The sequence below is a fragment of the Misgurnus anguillicaudatus genome, chromosome 25, assembly GCF_027580225.2.
Source record: "Misgurnus anguillicaudatus chromosome 25, ASM2758022v2, whole genome shotgun sequence".
Taxonomy (NCBI): domain Eukaryota; kingdom Metazoa; phylum Chordata; class Actinopteri; order Cypriniformes; family Cobitidae; genus Misgurnus; species Misgurnus anguillicaudatus.
Genome location: NC_073361.2, coordinates 15,867,073 through 15,883,554, shown reverse-complemented (window position 1 = coordinate 15,883,554; position 16,482 = coordinate 15,867,073). Strand labels below are relative to the sequence as shown.

Sequence of the window (16,482 nt, the reverse complement as noted above, 5' to 3'; positions counted from 1 at the left end):
AAGAGGCAAATCGCTGAAAGCGAATACAGAACAGCGGTGTTGCCGCTGACGTTTATTAGGACTTTAAATGGATACTAAACGCTTTCTTTGATCGATCCCAAAGTTAAATATACGATTTATAGATACATTAAAGAGCATGTTAAACCAGACCCAGGTGTTATGTGGTAGCCCCGCCCATACCGGAAAAGTCCGAATGAGAGTATTTTTATTTGTTAGGTGACGTGGATTCGCCTGTAGTGCTGCTGTTCTCGACCTTTTAACCGTTTATTCGTTAAAATAACGATCGGATATCGTTATTCACGTTGCGCATCCTTCACACCAATGTTTAGAGATGACATTACACGTACGCGTGTGTTGACGAGATTTTGAAAAGAAAGCAAAGCATCTGAAACAGGTGTTGTCAATTTCTCTGATGCGGAAGTGATTGGGGCATATAAGCAAAAGCAAATGTATTAATAATGCTTTTAAAACTGAAGAATAGAGACTAATTGATTTGTTTATAGTGTTTTTATGATTCAGGCAGATGTCAGATAGATAACGTTAGCTACTTCCGTTTATTTAACCTGCCAAAACTGATATGAATTTAACTAAAGACCTCAAAAGATCTTATTTGGCTTTATTAATGTTTCGAAATAAACCTTTGAACTATTGTCTTACTCTTTATATACTAAAATCATAATTTAATTTATTTATGTAATGACATGTTTCTATTGTAAACCCTATTATTAGTGTATTTGACAACGTTTAAATATTCAGTTAAAATTTATTTTAATGCATTAGAGAAAGTGGGTAATAGCTACTATCACTTTATAATTTAACTTCATTGCTATTTTTAGAAGTAATAAAAAAATACAATTGTATCCTCATTTTAAAAGCTCTCATGATGTGACTAAGGAAATTACAAAACACCACAAGGGTTTTTCAAATAGATTATTGCATACTACCCATGTTTATAGTATTGCATGCTGCCCATGTGTCATTTATAATCTTAATGCAAATATTGTAACTGTCAAAGTTTTTGTTTGCATTGTTACTAATTTACTGTCTTTATATTGTCACTGGCAGGTGTTGTCATGACAGGAAGACAGGAATGTTTGGGCCCGCTCATCGCTGGTCGCCTCATGAGGCTCTGTGTTTTGGTTCTGTGCCTGTTGCCTCATTTTGGCTGGGCTGTTAGTTACAAGCAAGGAGATCCGGTGATCCTATATGTTAACAAAGTTGGTCCATATCACAACCCACAGGAAACCTATCACTATTACACACTCCCGGTCTGTAGACCTAAGGAGGTGAGTGTATGTTGTAAGATTGTAAGACTGTAAATAATTATTTAAGATAATAATTCTGCATAATACATTGAAACTTACTGTCAATCTGTTCAATTAATGTCTATAATAGTAGTAGTGTGTTTACAGCTATTAAGGTTCACAGTTGCATCATTGTAATGCAAACCTGTTAGTGTATATATATGTTAATTAATTATGTTTGCAGATTCGCCATAAGTCTTTAAGTTTGGGAGAGGTTTTAGATGGAGACCGTATGGCTGAGTCTCTTTACAACATCCGCTTTATGGAAAACTCTGACAGACAGATGCTGTGTGAACTCAATCTTTCTGAAAAAGAGGTAATTTATTCACATTCATCCATGTTTACAAAAGGTTTACATTTATGCCAAAAACGACTTCTAGTGCATTTAAGGTATACAGTATGTGTGTCCCTGGGATTCAAACCCAAAACCTTTGAGTCGACTGGTCGAGCACTGCTTTAGATGCGCAAAGTTGACTCCAACTCAAATCAAACATGCCTGAACCAGCTAGTCAAGGTTTTCAAGTTTATAAGAAAAATAGTGGGTGTGTAAAGCAGGTTTGACATAATACTCTGCAGGATGGTTGGTCATCTAAAGCAGGGCTTTTGAAAGCAACAATGTGCAATATTAAGGAATTTCTAGCGTTTTACAATTTATACATATTTGAAATTACAGGTGGAGCAGTTGCGAGAGGCAGTGGAGGAGCTGTTTTACTTTGAGTTTGTCCTAGATGACATTCCCATTTGGGGTTTCGTGGGATACATGGAAGAGAGTGGATTCCTGCCTCACAGTCACAAGGTCTTTATATAGTATTCTATTACACGCACACACACAGATTCGTGCTCTTTTTCTTGCTGCTTCTTCATCATTGGCCCCAAGAAGTATTTGACACTTGAACAATACGTGTTATGGTTTTAAATGCGTTAGATAGCCAGATATATTAATACAGTCAACTGTGTCTGAATATGAGGAGCTCAGATGCAAAAAAAAAAAACCTAAACGTCATGTCCATCAAAAATGAGATAATAATGATATTAACCAAATGCTCTCGGCACGTTTTATGTGTTCACCAAATACTTTCGCTTCAAGTCTGCTTAATCCTGGCCTCAGGACATAAAAATCACTGCTTTGTTGGCAGAATCCATTAAATGGCATATCATTTTTTCGAAAGTCCTCTAAGTGCGAGGAATAACAAGAGTTTTTTACCCCGTTAAAGAAGGTTTACCAAGTATATTATGCTGCGTTTACACCTGCCGGTAGAGGCGTGAAGTGCGAGTGATTTCAATGTTAAGTCAATGTAAAGACATGTTGACGTGTGTCTGGAGGTCTCGGTGTGCAAATAAGGCGTTTGGCGCGGCGCGGAAGACGCGATTCCACCTCATTCATGCGTCTAGTTTGCGCGTACCGTGCGAGGCGCTCAATTTGCGGCATTCGCACGAACTAGACGCCTGAATGAGGCGGAATCGCGTCTTCCGCGGCAAACGCGAATTTGCGGCTGACGCCCGAGTTACCAGGCAACCTGGTAAGTTGTAATACACATTTCACTTTTGAGTCATGTGACGTTTATCGACCCGCGCCATTTATTTTCCCCCTATAGTAAGGTTACCAAATACAAACCGTTAACTCTCTCGATAAATGCACAATCAACATCAGTCATCTTGCAAACAGACAACCGCATAGCACTTGCCCCTCCCACAAGAAGCAGATTTTGCCTCTGACGCGCGTCTACTTCGCTCTACACGCGCGAATGCATTCAAACTGTTCAAGCGGCAAACTAGGTGCTGTAGACGCGATTTTTACGCCTGATACGCTAAACGCAGCATTAGGCTATTGACTGAATTTTTGAGCCTTTTACCTTTATTCAGAAAGGACAGTGAGAGTGACTGGAGAGTTTTTTATAAATGGAGATATTTGCATGTACCTGGATGGTTTTGCCACCAAATTTGTTACATTTTTTTATGAAGTATCATTTGTGAAAACAAGCCATTTAATTACTGACAGTGACAAATAACCTTTTAATTGCTATTAAAGTGAAATTACTGAACCTAAACATAAGAGCCTGCTAAAAAAAAATGCTAACTTACAAGAAAGGTTTTGCATCTGAGCTTTTCATATATTCATATATTTCGATGTAGCCTAAGCATTCTTTAAATTCACCATGTTTTTACATCAGGTGGGGTTATGGACACACTTGGACTTCAACATCGAGTACAATGGTGACACTGTGATCTTTGCCAATGTGTCTGTGAAAGATGTGAAGCCCGTGCCATTAGAAGAAGGTGTTGGAGGAGCCGGTCACGGCGCTGGTGGCACTCTATCGATCACCCACACCTACAGCGTACGCTGGTTTGAGAGCACATTGCCCCACTCACGCAGGGCAGAGCGTCTCAGAGACTATTCGTTTTTTCCCAAGACTCTGGAGATTCACTGGCTGTCCATCATCAACTCACTGGTGCTGGTGGTGCTCCTGCTGGGCTTCGTCATCATCATCCTCATGAGGGTGCTGAAGAATGACTTTGCCAGGTTAGAAGAATCAGAAATTAACACGGTTACAGGAAATTTTATCAAATGTGAATGAATGTCTGTTTAAATCAAAGTGGGAAAGACAGGATCAAAAATGAAAGGAGTAGCCTGGCTAACACCAGTTCAGTCTCATAGAGAATGAGACGTGGTCTGGGAACCATATGCTAATTTTCTCGTATTTGAGGCGAATGCCCAGAGCCGTTTATTGGGCGCTACGAATGTCTATCAAATGCGTCTGTACGTAGCTCATAGCCAATCGTTTCAATTATACCAGATGACGTATTTACAGCAACATAAATTCAAGTGTCAACAACATTCATCGGGTACGTGTGCACAGTGCACACAAGTGAAAGCTATGCAACTAAACCGATAGCTGTATATTGATATTGAAAAGTAACACAACTTGGTGGCACTGTGACAACGCAGTAGGTAGGCTACAATGATATTAATAAATACCACTTACCATTTATAAGTTAAATGGACTTTGTGACGACGATGCCTAGCAGGTTGGTCCTATAAAACTCTGTGGCTATCATGTCTTGCCATATCCAATCATCCTTCTTGGATATGAAATTGTTTAATGCCAAAAGTTGCTCTTTTTTTTAAATAAACTTGTGTTCAAAACTACTTAGAACACTATCTAAGGCTGCACTGAAAAAGTAACTTTGCGTCTGCTGCCGTGTTGGATAACAAACTGCTTCGGTGTGTCGCATAGACAACGTCATCGTCTTGCTGCCCCCTCCCCGTTCTGTGATTGATTCCCTATTTCAGGCGACAAATTGTTCCATGGTTTCCATGCTAGACTTGCACCGTGAATAAATTTGCGCTCCGGCAGCATGGGGAAACCCAGGCTATTTTGATGGTAAAATTATATTCACATGTGCAGTTAAGTTACATTAATTTTTATTTAATTAAAATTAATCATAATCGCATAATTTTTTGATCGTTTCATTTTCTATTCATGCATATTACACGGCTCATTGGAATGCTTGATTCTGATTGGCCAGTCGCTGCAGGTTTGTTATGTAAGGGATAATGTAGAGGCAGCCGGTAGTTATTGGGAAATAAGCCCTGACAGTGTGATCAGTCCTTGTATCATACTGAAGGGGCTTATTTACCCGATAACTACAGGCTGCCTCTACATTATCCCGCTTATTACACGGCTACTTGTCACATTAGAAAAGAAACGGACATGAATATGAAGTTGAAACATTTTATTGGCATATTTGTTTTAAATTAAAAATTTTATCCTTCCGCAAAACTTTGCACAGATGCATAAAATGATCGTAATACCTTATTAAGATCCTCTGCTTCATACTTGTCTGTCTCCATTTTTTCTCTTTTAGCCAGTCTTTGAGAAGTTTTAATGCCCATTCTGTATTTTGGCTTCGTAGCTGTCATGCTCTACTTTGTCAAGTTCAGTCTCAGTAAGCTCTCTGTGTCTTGTCGTTGTTCTTTCTTCTATCCGCTGTTTAAATGTTTTGTTTTTTCCGTACATGTTAAAATTAATGTCAAAATTTTCCATTCTTAATTGTGGTTGTCCAGTGTTTGTCACAAGATGGCGCCAAACAGTAATCTTTATTGGTCTTTATTGGTTCGGAGCGATTTTAAGTAGTACCGGCAATGCGTTATTACTTTGGAGCGGTTATTATTTGAAAAGAACGAACCTGCAAATGTCTCATCTGACCAATCAGAATCAAGCATTCCAGAGAGCCGTGTAATAAGACCTGATAAACACCTATCAAAACTAATAACTCGTCATAACCTGGATGCTGCAAATATGCTGTCCATGTTTAATAACATATTTGACAGTATATTTACAAATGATTAAACCAGTGTGTGACATTTGAACATCTTGCCTTATCTTTAAGTCGAAGGTAAACGGGTTTTCCCCACGGAAGGTCTGCATTCGTTAAAAATTTTAATTGTAGCTTTTATTTTTATAGCCCTATAAAACAACGAGTGTTGACCATAGTACTGTACATATCCAAAAAAATATTAAATGCATATAACCACACACAAAGACATCGAAGGATATAAAAAAGAAAACTTACATAGACAGAAAGCAGCAAGAGACAAACTCATAGATTATAACCCTTCTTCAATAAGTAAAGGGTATAAAAAGTACCTCTATGAAAAAAATTAAGCTAGACAGCTATGTGTGATCTGCGTCATGCCAAAAAACACTGGTTAAAATGACTATAAGAGGTTTTGCTTTACGATATAAGAGTCATTGGGCATTTCTTGAGTCATTGGTTCTTGAAAGGTTGTGCCAGGTTTTACCTTACAAGTTTTCAGACAGAGGATGAGTCGTGCGCTGATTGACGTGGCATTGCCAAAAGAAAAAAATCTCATTTTATTTACATTTGGCGGATTAAAGGTGCAGTGTGTAATTTTTAGAAGGATCTCTTGACAGAAATGCTAAATAATATACTATATTATCAGGGGTGTATAAAGACCTTTCATAATGAACCGTTATGTATTTATTACCTTTATAATGAGATGTTTTATCTACATACACAGAGGGTCCCCTTACATGGAAGTCGCCATTTTGGCCCGCCATGTTTCTACAGAAGCCCTTAACAGACAAACTTTTATTACTAAGTTGTCTCTGATGATGACAATCTTTGTCCGGTGGTGGCTACAGTAGCTTCTCTATGTGTTTCAAAAGCGAAGGGTGAGCAGTGGACTGAGCCGTTAGTTGCAATTTAGAACCTCACCACTAGATGCCGCTAAAATGTACACACTGCACCTTTAATTTATTATGCATTATAAAACTGTTAGTTCCAATGCTTGATTCTGATTGGTCGATAGCTGGTTATATGTACCGTACAATAAAAAACCGCTATGACTGCTGCACCCAACAATGCTGTGTATCACTACGTATCATTTTTCCAGTTGAAGAAAGACTTTTAGTGATTTTTCCTTGAATATTTTTATGCTTTAAGTTGTATCTGCTTCGTGTCGTGCCTGTCTGCTTTGCGTTGTGCCTAACAACACTCTTTATCCATGACTTATTCCACAATGTAGCACAGCCTCGCATGCATTATTGATTACACAGGTTGTGTACATGGTAAACAGACACTGTACTTAATTATATTGTCACTGAGATGAATTAGATTCTAAAATAGGTTTATTGCACATTCAGTTAGCAGCCTAGTTAGTGCACTAGGGAGCAAGTTTATGTTTGTCAACCATTACCATTACATTTACCTCTGCAGTTCCCTGAGCAACAGCTACACATCGAGAACCTGCTTCGAGATAGTGACTTCATCTAATGCCCTTTATGCCGAATAAATCGTTGCATTAGGCTCCACGGTCTTAATTTAATTTGCAAACAGTTTTCCTTTTGCAAGATAATTGAGTCTGAAGGATCGCAGTGCACTGACTCTATAAACTGTGTCCTGTGCAAACACATTATTTATGAGCTTTATGGGGAAGTGGAGGGAAATATGATAATGAAATTAACAGGTATCATCAAATCCCGTCTCTGTTTGCTTCTTCAGGTATAATGTGGAGGAGGATGGAGGTTGTGATGACTTGGATCAGGGAGATAACGGATGGAAAATCATTCACACGGATGTCTTTCGCTTCCCGTCGTGCAAGAGCCTTCTGTGTGCCGTGTTAGGGGTCGGGGCGCAGTTTCTGACACTGGCCACAGGTGCTGCATTATGGAAAATGTTTGTCAGCAGATTAAAAATCAAATCACAAAATTAATTTTTACATAAGGGATCATTTGAATGATTCTGTCTCGTTTTTGTGTTTTTATAGCATTAGTAGCCGCATTAGGCTGAGATTAGGGGTGAGAATGAGTCGGGGAATAAAGAAAGATTATGATCTATAAATAGATTCTAACAGTATGATTGTTTTCTTGTTGCTTTAGGAATCATTGTAATGGCGCTGCTTGGGATGTTTAATGTCCATCGCCATGGTGCCATAAACTCGGCAGCAATTGTACTGTACGCTCTCACAAGCTGTGTATCAGGTTACTGTTCCTGCAGCTTCTACACACAGATCCAGGGTCAGCGCTGGGTCTGGAACATTATACTTACCTCTGCACTTTTCTCTGGTAAGATGCATCAATCTTTTGTGTGGGCTGTGAATCTTTTATAGGTAGTAATTACAGTATATCATGCATATATTATGTATAACCTACTTTTTTAGTAGTAAGCATAGTGGAATGACCTGTAGTCCTAGATTTGCCAAAATATACATTTAACTAGAGCACAATGTTGGAAAGTGTATCCCACAATGCAGTGTACCCAACTTGACCTTCAATTCCCAGAATGATGGATAAAATACGGTTTTACATAGAATGTAGTATACTAGTATGCTACGTAGTAAGCTAGTATGCATCTAGTATTTCATTCCAAATATCGCTTTGGAAAATAAAAAATCTCCCTCCCCCTCTCTTCACTAGGTCCCCTCTTCTTTACCTGGAGTGTGGTCAATTCTGTTCATTGGTGGAGTGGGTCGACCCAGGCCCTTCCTGCCACCACTGTGCTTCTGCTGTTAGCTGCCTGGTTGCTGGTGGGCTTTCCACTCACTGTCATTGGTGGAATCGTTGGAAAGAACAGAGCCGGCAACTTCCAAGCACCGTGTCGCACACGCAACATACCACGTCAGATCCCGCAGCAGCCCTGGTACAAACACACAGCTGTGCACATGGCCATTGGAGGCTTCCTGCCTTTCAGGTGAGCAGTGAACTTTTCTTTTTTTTAAATATAACGGTAAGTTCCTGATGTACCTGACACCACTTAAGATGGTTATGAGCCAGTGTTTGCCTGGTTATCGGCACCGATAATTGCCGATATACACTAATAATACGTGGCCGATAACTATTCTGAGTCACACAGCTGATATTATTCACAGCTATTTTATGTACTACGGCTTTTGATCAATAAGTCCTTATCGATCTGAAATCACTGTTAGTTTGAGTTGTTTATAGCATGCTAGGGCTGCACGATTACAGGAAAAATTATGATCACGATTGTTTTGCTCAAACTTGTGATCACGATTAAAAATACGATCATTCTTTTAGTGAAGAACTTGTATTTACTTCAGTATTTTTATTACACTTTACAGCCATGTATAAAATATTATATACATTTTATAGGCCTATATTATAAAATATTTTATTGTTTTGTAATAGACACAGCTCCCATTCTCTTAGATCTATTTAAAACATTAAAAATAATTCCGCAAAATTCTGCATAGATTTTGCAAAGAAATCTGCAGAAATAACAAAAATAACTCCTTACACAGATACCTTACAGCTGTACTACTATTGCAGCAACAGGGTTCCCGCGGGGTCTTAAAAAGTCTTAAAAAGTCTGAAATTTAGAAAGTTAAATTTAAAGCCATAAAAAGTCTTAAAAATGGCCAGATTTTCACCCTAGGTCTTAAATTTAATTAACCCAAGTCTTAAATTTCTTACCTCCATTTATTCCCGAAAAGGTTGTCCGAAAAAAAAAAAGGTCAATTAAAATGCTGTAGAACTAATCAGTGACGGCGGAAGAATGTATTTGATGGGTGGGCCTCTAAAAAGAAAAGTTCTGCACTTTGTGTGTCACTGAATGTCTCTTCAATCCAGTTTTTAATCATTATTTTTTAAAGAGAATACAAATGTAGGCTATTATAATTTACGCAATTCATGCTATAAGCTATATTTCAGGTGTTGTGATCCGACTGTATACTGTAGGTTTGGCGAGAAAAATCTTTTCTGTGTTAATTTAACCAACTAGTCCGTGGCTTACCAGAGCATTTGCAAGGTTCTGAAACAGAGGACCCAGAAGCGAAAAAATCAACACTGCTTTATTGAAAATCAACTTAAACAGTCAGGCCGTCAAGTCCCGCGCCATCAAAAATGAGTCAACTTTAGTGTTACACAGTTTTCATATGCAGCCTACAAATGCGACCTCTGGAGGCTACAGCCTTCGGATTTAGAAACGGCATTGTTTGCAACACACAACAAACCACGAACAGCCTTTTAATAGTAAATTTCCTTTTCATTTAATTATTGTGTAATTAGAGAGGGGAATAAATGCGATGGCGGTATAGCGCATATTTATGCACATAACGTATGGGTGGAGGAAGTGTAAAACATGTTAACAAGGCACATATCAGCAGCTGACTACTGATCTTCCCATATTAGTGGATTTTATTTGTCAAAAAAAATAAAATTAAAAATAAACAAAGATATAATTAAAATATAATGTTTTGAGAATTTCTGAAATCATTGTGCCGCTTTGGTCTTAAATTTCACTCATAATGGTCTTAAAAAGGTCTTAAAAAGTCTTAAATTTGACTTGGTGAAACCTGCAGGAACCCTGAGCAATTAAAGCAGTTCAGTTTTAACTGTAAAAATAGCCATGTTTCCATCCACATGTTTTTATCCGAATTAAGTGATATCGAATGAAAAATGCGTTATGGAAACAGTAAAATTCGATTGAATTTCATGAATATCGACTCAAAAGAAATACGTTCGATCTCATCGGATTTTATCTTGATCGATATATGGCTTATCCGATAAACGCTGATGGAAACGTTATTTGCCGAATAAATAATGATTTGCGATTAAGGTTTAGGTCCTTTTATGGTTGCAACCCACACACAAAACAAGAAGAAAAAGTTTTAGGTCATTTCCGCTCTGGTGGCACACATTGCGTGTGTCAACAAAGTCAGATGTAAGTGGACAAACGACGAGACGAGATTCATTTTAAATTTAATTTAGCAGAGAAAATAACGAGCTGAAGATCTTTGCCCGAACCCGACAGGTTCGGGCGGATTCGGGCTTCATTTCTAACATTTTACACGGGCTCGTGCTCCGCCTTTGCACGGTAAATGAGCTGTCAAGTTCAATGCTGACCACGCTGAAGCCATTTACAGTGGATTTAATAATTTCCTCAACAAAAATGGCTAATCTTGGTGAGTAAAGGTTTTTTAATTAATAACTAAATATTACTTTGTATTAAATACATAATTTAGACAGAGGATATAGACTAATGTTGGCATTAATGTAAAGAAAGTGCCGAAGCAAATACCACAGAACCTTTATCCTTATTTCGTTATTCCCAAATAACCATCTTATTCAGAATGTATTATCTTAATTTAATTCGTTAAGAAATAATTGTTTTTATTTGCATGTTGGCCTATAATGTATTGCATATGCCTATTTAGAACGAGATGTTACGATCTTACAGATGACTTATTTTTTTTCTTTGTTTCAACTTCCAAGTGACGTGTAGCCCAGTTAGTCATTAATAAATAATGTTAAAACCTGTGTAAATTACTCATTCTTGATAAAAGCTGTTTGCGTGCGCAAATTTAAATAATGTATGGCTGTAAACGGGTTCGTTCTTTTAAAAAGCTGTCAATCTAAATATACTTTCGGGTTCGATTACAGCTCTATTTTAGATAGCAAAAATCTAAGAAATGCCATAATTTATCAGGAACTCGCGAAGGAAATGTCCAACAATGGTTATGACAAGACGTCCTCCGGAGTAAATGAGGCGCTCAAACTATACGTGTTTCAAAAAAGAGAGTTATCTCGCAACGGTGCCGGAGGGAAAATAAAAGCAAATTCGACCTTGATGAGATGGATCCTCGGCCAAAGAACCCTCGTAGCTTTATTGGCTTATTAACAACTCTAAAGATATTTTTTCGTTCTCATTTACGTTAAGAATTGATCCGGACTATCATTTCACGTTAATGCCTCCGTTGTCGTTGGGCATTTACATGCATCTGCATCATCATAGCAATTTGATGTTAACGTAATTTTCTTATTATTATAGCTTGATATGTCGCTATCAGCTCAGCTGGCACATAAGCACTTAAAACTTGTGAAATGCCGCAAATTTGTCTGGCAAAACTTTGTTCGCAAATGTTTGCCTGAATATTGTGCGATTCAGTGCGAAAATGAATGGAAACACCTTCAAATGTCTCAAATCAATTCGATATACCAATTTGATCGCAAACCAGCATGTGACGTCATCACGCACAGGTTTTTATTCGCTTTAAAGCCGTTGGATGGAAACACACTTTCACCAGCTTTATTCGCATAAGTTTTTTAACCGAACTTCAGATAATTCGATTGACAAGTGGATGGAAACTTAGCTAATGATCAAATCTTATATATGATCTTTTATTTATTTTAGAGCTTTTTTTGTATGTTAAATTAAGGTTTTTGATAATGACCAAGCGGTGTCCGACAGCTAACGTCATGTTGACGACTTGTTTGATTTAATGAGCCTCTCAAATCTACACTTCACTTGCCTACAATAAGATCTATATATATATATATATATAATATATAGTAATATATATTTTCAGCATATAACAATGTTGGTTTAAATGTTTATTGTCAACACACTATTTTTAAAAAAGCGGAAGTTCACAGACTCGTCATTCCGCATCACTGAATCTATTGAATTACATAAATACAGGAGCAGCATATGGCGGACTCTTGCGGCTGTAGACGGTAATGATGTCTCTTGCCTCATAAATGTCAAAATGAATTCATACTGACTTACTAGGCCACCTGACTATAAGACGCTGCACCAGCCAAGTTATGAAAAAAAAACGCGGCTTATGGTCCAAAAAATACGGTAAAATGGGCCTTCCAAACAGGAAAAAACAATTATTTTTTAAGTTATATTTTTGCCCATTTTGGCAAGAAATTGAACTCTGGTAACTGAAAGTGCGAAAGCACCACATGTTAGAGCGCTGCCCACTACACCATCGGCTCTGATGAAAAAAACATAATTTGATTTAATGAGAGGGAGGGAAAGTATAAAGAAACAGCTAAAATGATCTTAAAGGCTTTAAAATTTCAAAGAAAGCTCTTACATACTCATGTACAAAACACTGTGCAGCATGTTGACTTGCTAAACAAGCAGTGCACTCCGACATAATATTAGTTTGCGTCCATATAAACTCATAATTACTCCCGCTCGGGTTTGAATGACAGCAGAGAGACTCGCCCACCGTCTCACAGACCACCCCCTCATAGTATTCAGCACAGAAGCGGTCGAAAGTGGACAAAAGAGACGGATTTAAATACCAGGTGTAAACGTAATGTGTCTCTCTCGTCCACTTGTGATCCGATTGATGAATACACATCTTAATACCAAGTGTAAACAGCCCATTTAAGTGCTATAATTGGGTCCCCAGTGCTTCTATCAACCTAGAAAATGTGAAAAAAATCAACCCAGTAACATAGTTTTGGTAAATCATTATCTGCAAGCGTGTGAAAAATAGGTCATTAAAATTTGCCTCCCCCTGTGATGTCAGAAAGGGGACTAACAAGCAAGAGGGCAAAATCTTGGTTCCAGACAGAAAGAATTGAGGTTATGGAGTGGCAGCTCAATCCCCTAATCTCTACCCCATTAAAAACTTGTGGGGTGACATTAAAAATACAGTTTCAAAACCTAAAAATTAAAAACTGGGCTGAAAAACATGTTCCTAGGTGCCAGAAGTTGGTTCAGTTGACACGATTTGACACAGTTGTGCAGCAGTTATCAACACAACAACGATTATGCAACTAAATATTATTTATTCAATAGTTAAAATGAAGTTAAATCTTAAGAAATTTCTTCAGTTTTAAGTGTCTACAGAGAAAAATGTTGACACAATTTTTTTAACAGCTTTATTAATTTACTTTGCTTCCCTTTAAAAGAACAAGACAGACTTGATACATTTTGTTAATGTTTTGATTTGGAATTGAACGTGTTATTTTTTCAATACATTTAAAACATAAAAAACAAACAAAAAACATTCACTTTTATTAGTACACTGCTGTTTTTTTGAAAACCACTTTAGCAAGCACTGCAATATACATATTGTAATATGCACATTTGCAACATTACAATATGTATATTATCACATATCAAAATAATACAGAACACTCTAGTTGTCTAGTTGAAAGTGATTGAAGTATTTAATCAGTCTTGTATTATATCTGTCTAAATCTTTCCCATTTGTTGTGTCCCCCTTTCAGTGCCATCTCAGTTGAACTATACTACATCTTTGCCACGGTGTGGGGTCGTGAACACTACACGCTGTACGGTATCCTGCTGTGTGTCTTTGCCATTTTGCTCTCCGTGGGCGCCTGCATCTCTGTGGCACTCACCTACTTCCTGCTCTCAGGCGAGGACTACCGATGGTGGTGGCGAAGCGTCCTGAGCACCGGATCCACCGGCATCTTTATATTCGTTTACTCTCTCTTCTACTACCACAATCGCTCCAACATGAGCGGCCTTGTACAGAGCGTTGAATTCTTCGGATATTCTTTGCTCACCGCATTTGTTTTCTCTCTCATGTTGGGAACGGTTTCATTCTGGGCCTCTCTGACTTTCATTCGTTATATCTACCGTAGCCTTAAGATGGACTGAGGAGAAAAGCTGACTACTTCCGTCCCACTGCCTCAGGCGGGGTAGAGCGAGAGACTCGTGGACTGGGTCCTTATGGAGCCCTGCATGAGCAGGTTTTCGTGTTGCAGAATTATACTGAACTATCAAAACTGATGCCAACTTTGAGAGGTCTTGGGAACGGATGAAAGTGACTGGCAAAAGACTTCTTTAATATTTTGCTCACCAACACCCTGATACTTAAAATGCATAGATAGTTGCTAGATTATATGCGCATCAAATACTGAAATATTTGAGAGTCATTTAAATTGTTTTTGCAAAACTGTTGCATATCATGTATAGGTTGCCTACCAAGTATCCAAGCTCAAAAAGTTGCGTTTTGGATTTTGTTAATGTAGTGCATTTAAATTACAACTAAAACTTTATTGTAAGGGGATTCAGATTATAAGGGGACTGGAAATAGAGGCCTTGGTAATTATTGTTCACGTGACCATGAAGGAGATAAGGCACTTATTATAGGTAGGTGTGTTAACTGATGATTAATGTTAAGTGGATATCTGGTTATATGAATGGATAATTTTATTTTTCGGGTAAAGAGAGAGACGTGTGTTATATTGTGGGTAATATACACATTTTGACCAAAATTTTTTTTTTGGAAGAAATACAAATAAGGGCCTAAAGTAATGAAGAATAGTTAATGAAAGCAATACGATGCTGTAGTCTCCATCAACTGTGATCTTTTGAATTGTAAATATACAATGTTTTCAAGTCACTTATTATGGTAAGAGAAATAAATGCGGGAGAAAGCAACAGTGGTCTGTTGTGTCAGTGAAAACCAAATTTTTTTGTGTGAAGGAGCACAAAGTCAAATTAAAACTGCAAGCAGTGATTGAACGGCCTCGCACACCTGACACCGCCACGCCGTGGCATAAGAATTAAAGGGAACAGTAGTAAATAGGCATTTAAGCATGTAAACATAGGTGAACCATTTGAAAGTGTAGTATAATGTGCCACATTTCCTGTTGCTAATTACAAATGACAGCGAGGTAGCATCGTGTAAGATAGCATGAGAGAGAGAGAAAGAGAGAGAGAGAGTGAGTGAGTGAGTGAGTGAGTGAGTGGGTGAGTGTGAGAGATTATATGTAAATATTGGCACGTAGATTTGTTCTGTCCAGGACTCTTATCAATCATGTGAAGTTTGGGACAAATCCGACATTGCATTATCATTGTAAACATGTTACTTCCTGTTACCAGCTGGTGGCGCTATGACCGTAACTGACTATTGGCATCATAAGTGACTATCAGTGATGGGAGTAACGCGTTACTGTAACTCCACTATTTTTTTAAATCAAGTAACGCAATTACAATTACTGAAATTTAAATGAGTTCGTTACTCGCGTTACTCTATTTTGTAAAAAATAGACAAGACATATCTGACGTCGCAGGACCGTAGTTGGCGGCGCAATGATTCATTACACTTCATCAGAGCTGACAGTGCATATAGAATGAACATGAAAAATCTAAACGGGACAACATACCTTTGTTTAAAAATTGTGCGCAAGTCATAATCCATCCGGTCTCATGTTTGTAAATTATCTTCACCAAGCAATCGCAGTATGACATCAACTTGCATTTGTAGTCCACAAAGGTAATAAATCTAAGAAATGTTCATATATTCTTAGATGTTTACATCGGCTTCATGGAAGAGAAAGATCCGCGATTGTTGTTTCCACTAAAATATTCACATTGCGGTGTACACCCGTGTTAAAACTCCATAGTATGTGTGAGCTCGCTTTTAGTTTTAGTTTCAGTCTCTCCGTATCCGAACAAAAAATCCACTCGCTCTGTGTCCGTCTGACAAAACAATCCACTCGCTCTGTGTCCGTCCGACAAAACAATCCACGTAGCCTACTCCGTTTTCTGAATAAATATCTTCCTTTAATCCTGTGTATCATTTAAATCCAACAGAAAACAAACAATATATGACCAAAGAGCGCAGTCCCTGCGGCAAGCTTCACAAGCTGTGTTCCAATTCAAGGGCTGCACCCTACTAAGCATGCAATAAAAGGTGAGCACTCGGCCATTCAAGGCGCTCAGAAGTTTGCGAAGAGAACTGAAATGAGACGGTCTAACCTTCGGAGGACCCATAATTTGCCTCATCTGCTGCACGCGCATCGTGCCTGTCAGCAGGACACAGCGGAGACGTTTCTAACTTAATAAAATAAATATGAAATCAGAAAAATTATAATTTATTTTACAAAATTTGACATGTTGACACAATTGTCTCCAA

The 16,482-nt window shown here is 38.0% G+C and overlaps 1 protein-coding gene across 1 annotated transcript; it reads left to right on the top strand.

Annotated features, from left to right (window-relative positions):
* Window positions 1-85: 85 nt before the first annotated feature.
* tm9sf1 (transmembrane 9 superfamily member 1) lies at window positions 86-15,002 on the top strand. Its single transcript, XM_055181940.2, has 9 exons — window positions 86-394; window positions 1,066-1,286; window positions 1,489-1,620; window positions 1,978-2,100; window positions 3,476-3,825; window positions 7,332-7,486; window positions 7,709-7,894; window positions 8,246-8,519; window positions 13,823-15,002. The coding sequence occupies exons 2-9, from the start codon at window positions 1,074-1,076 to the stop codon at window positions 14,214-14,216; spliced, it is 1,827 nt and encodes a 608-aa protein (XP_055037915.1). The 5' UTR covers window positions 86-394; window positions 1,066-1,073; the 3' UTR covers window positions 14,217-15,002.
* Window positions 15,003-16,482: the final 1,480 nt, after the last annotated feature.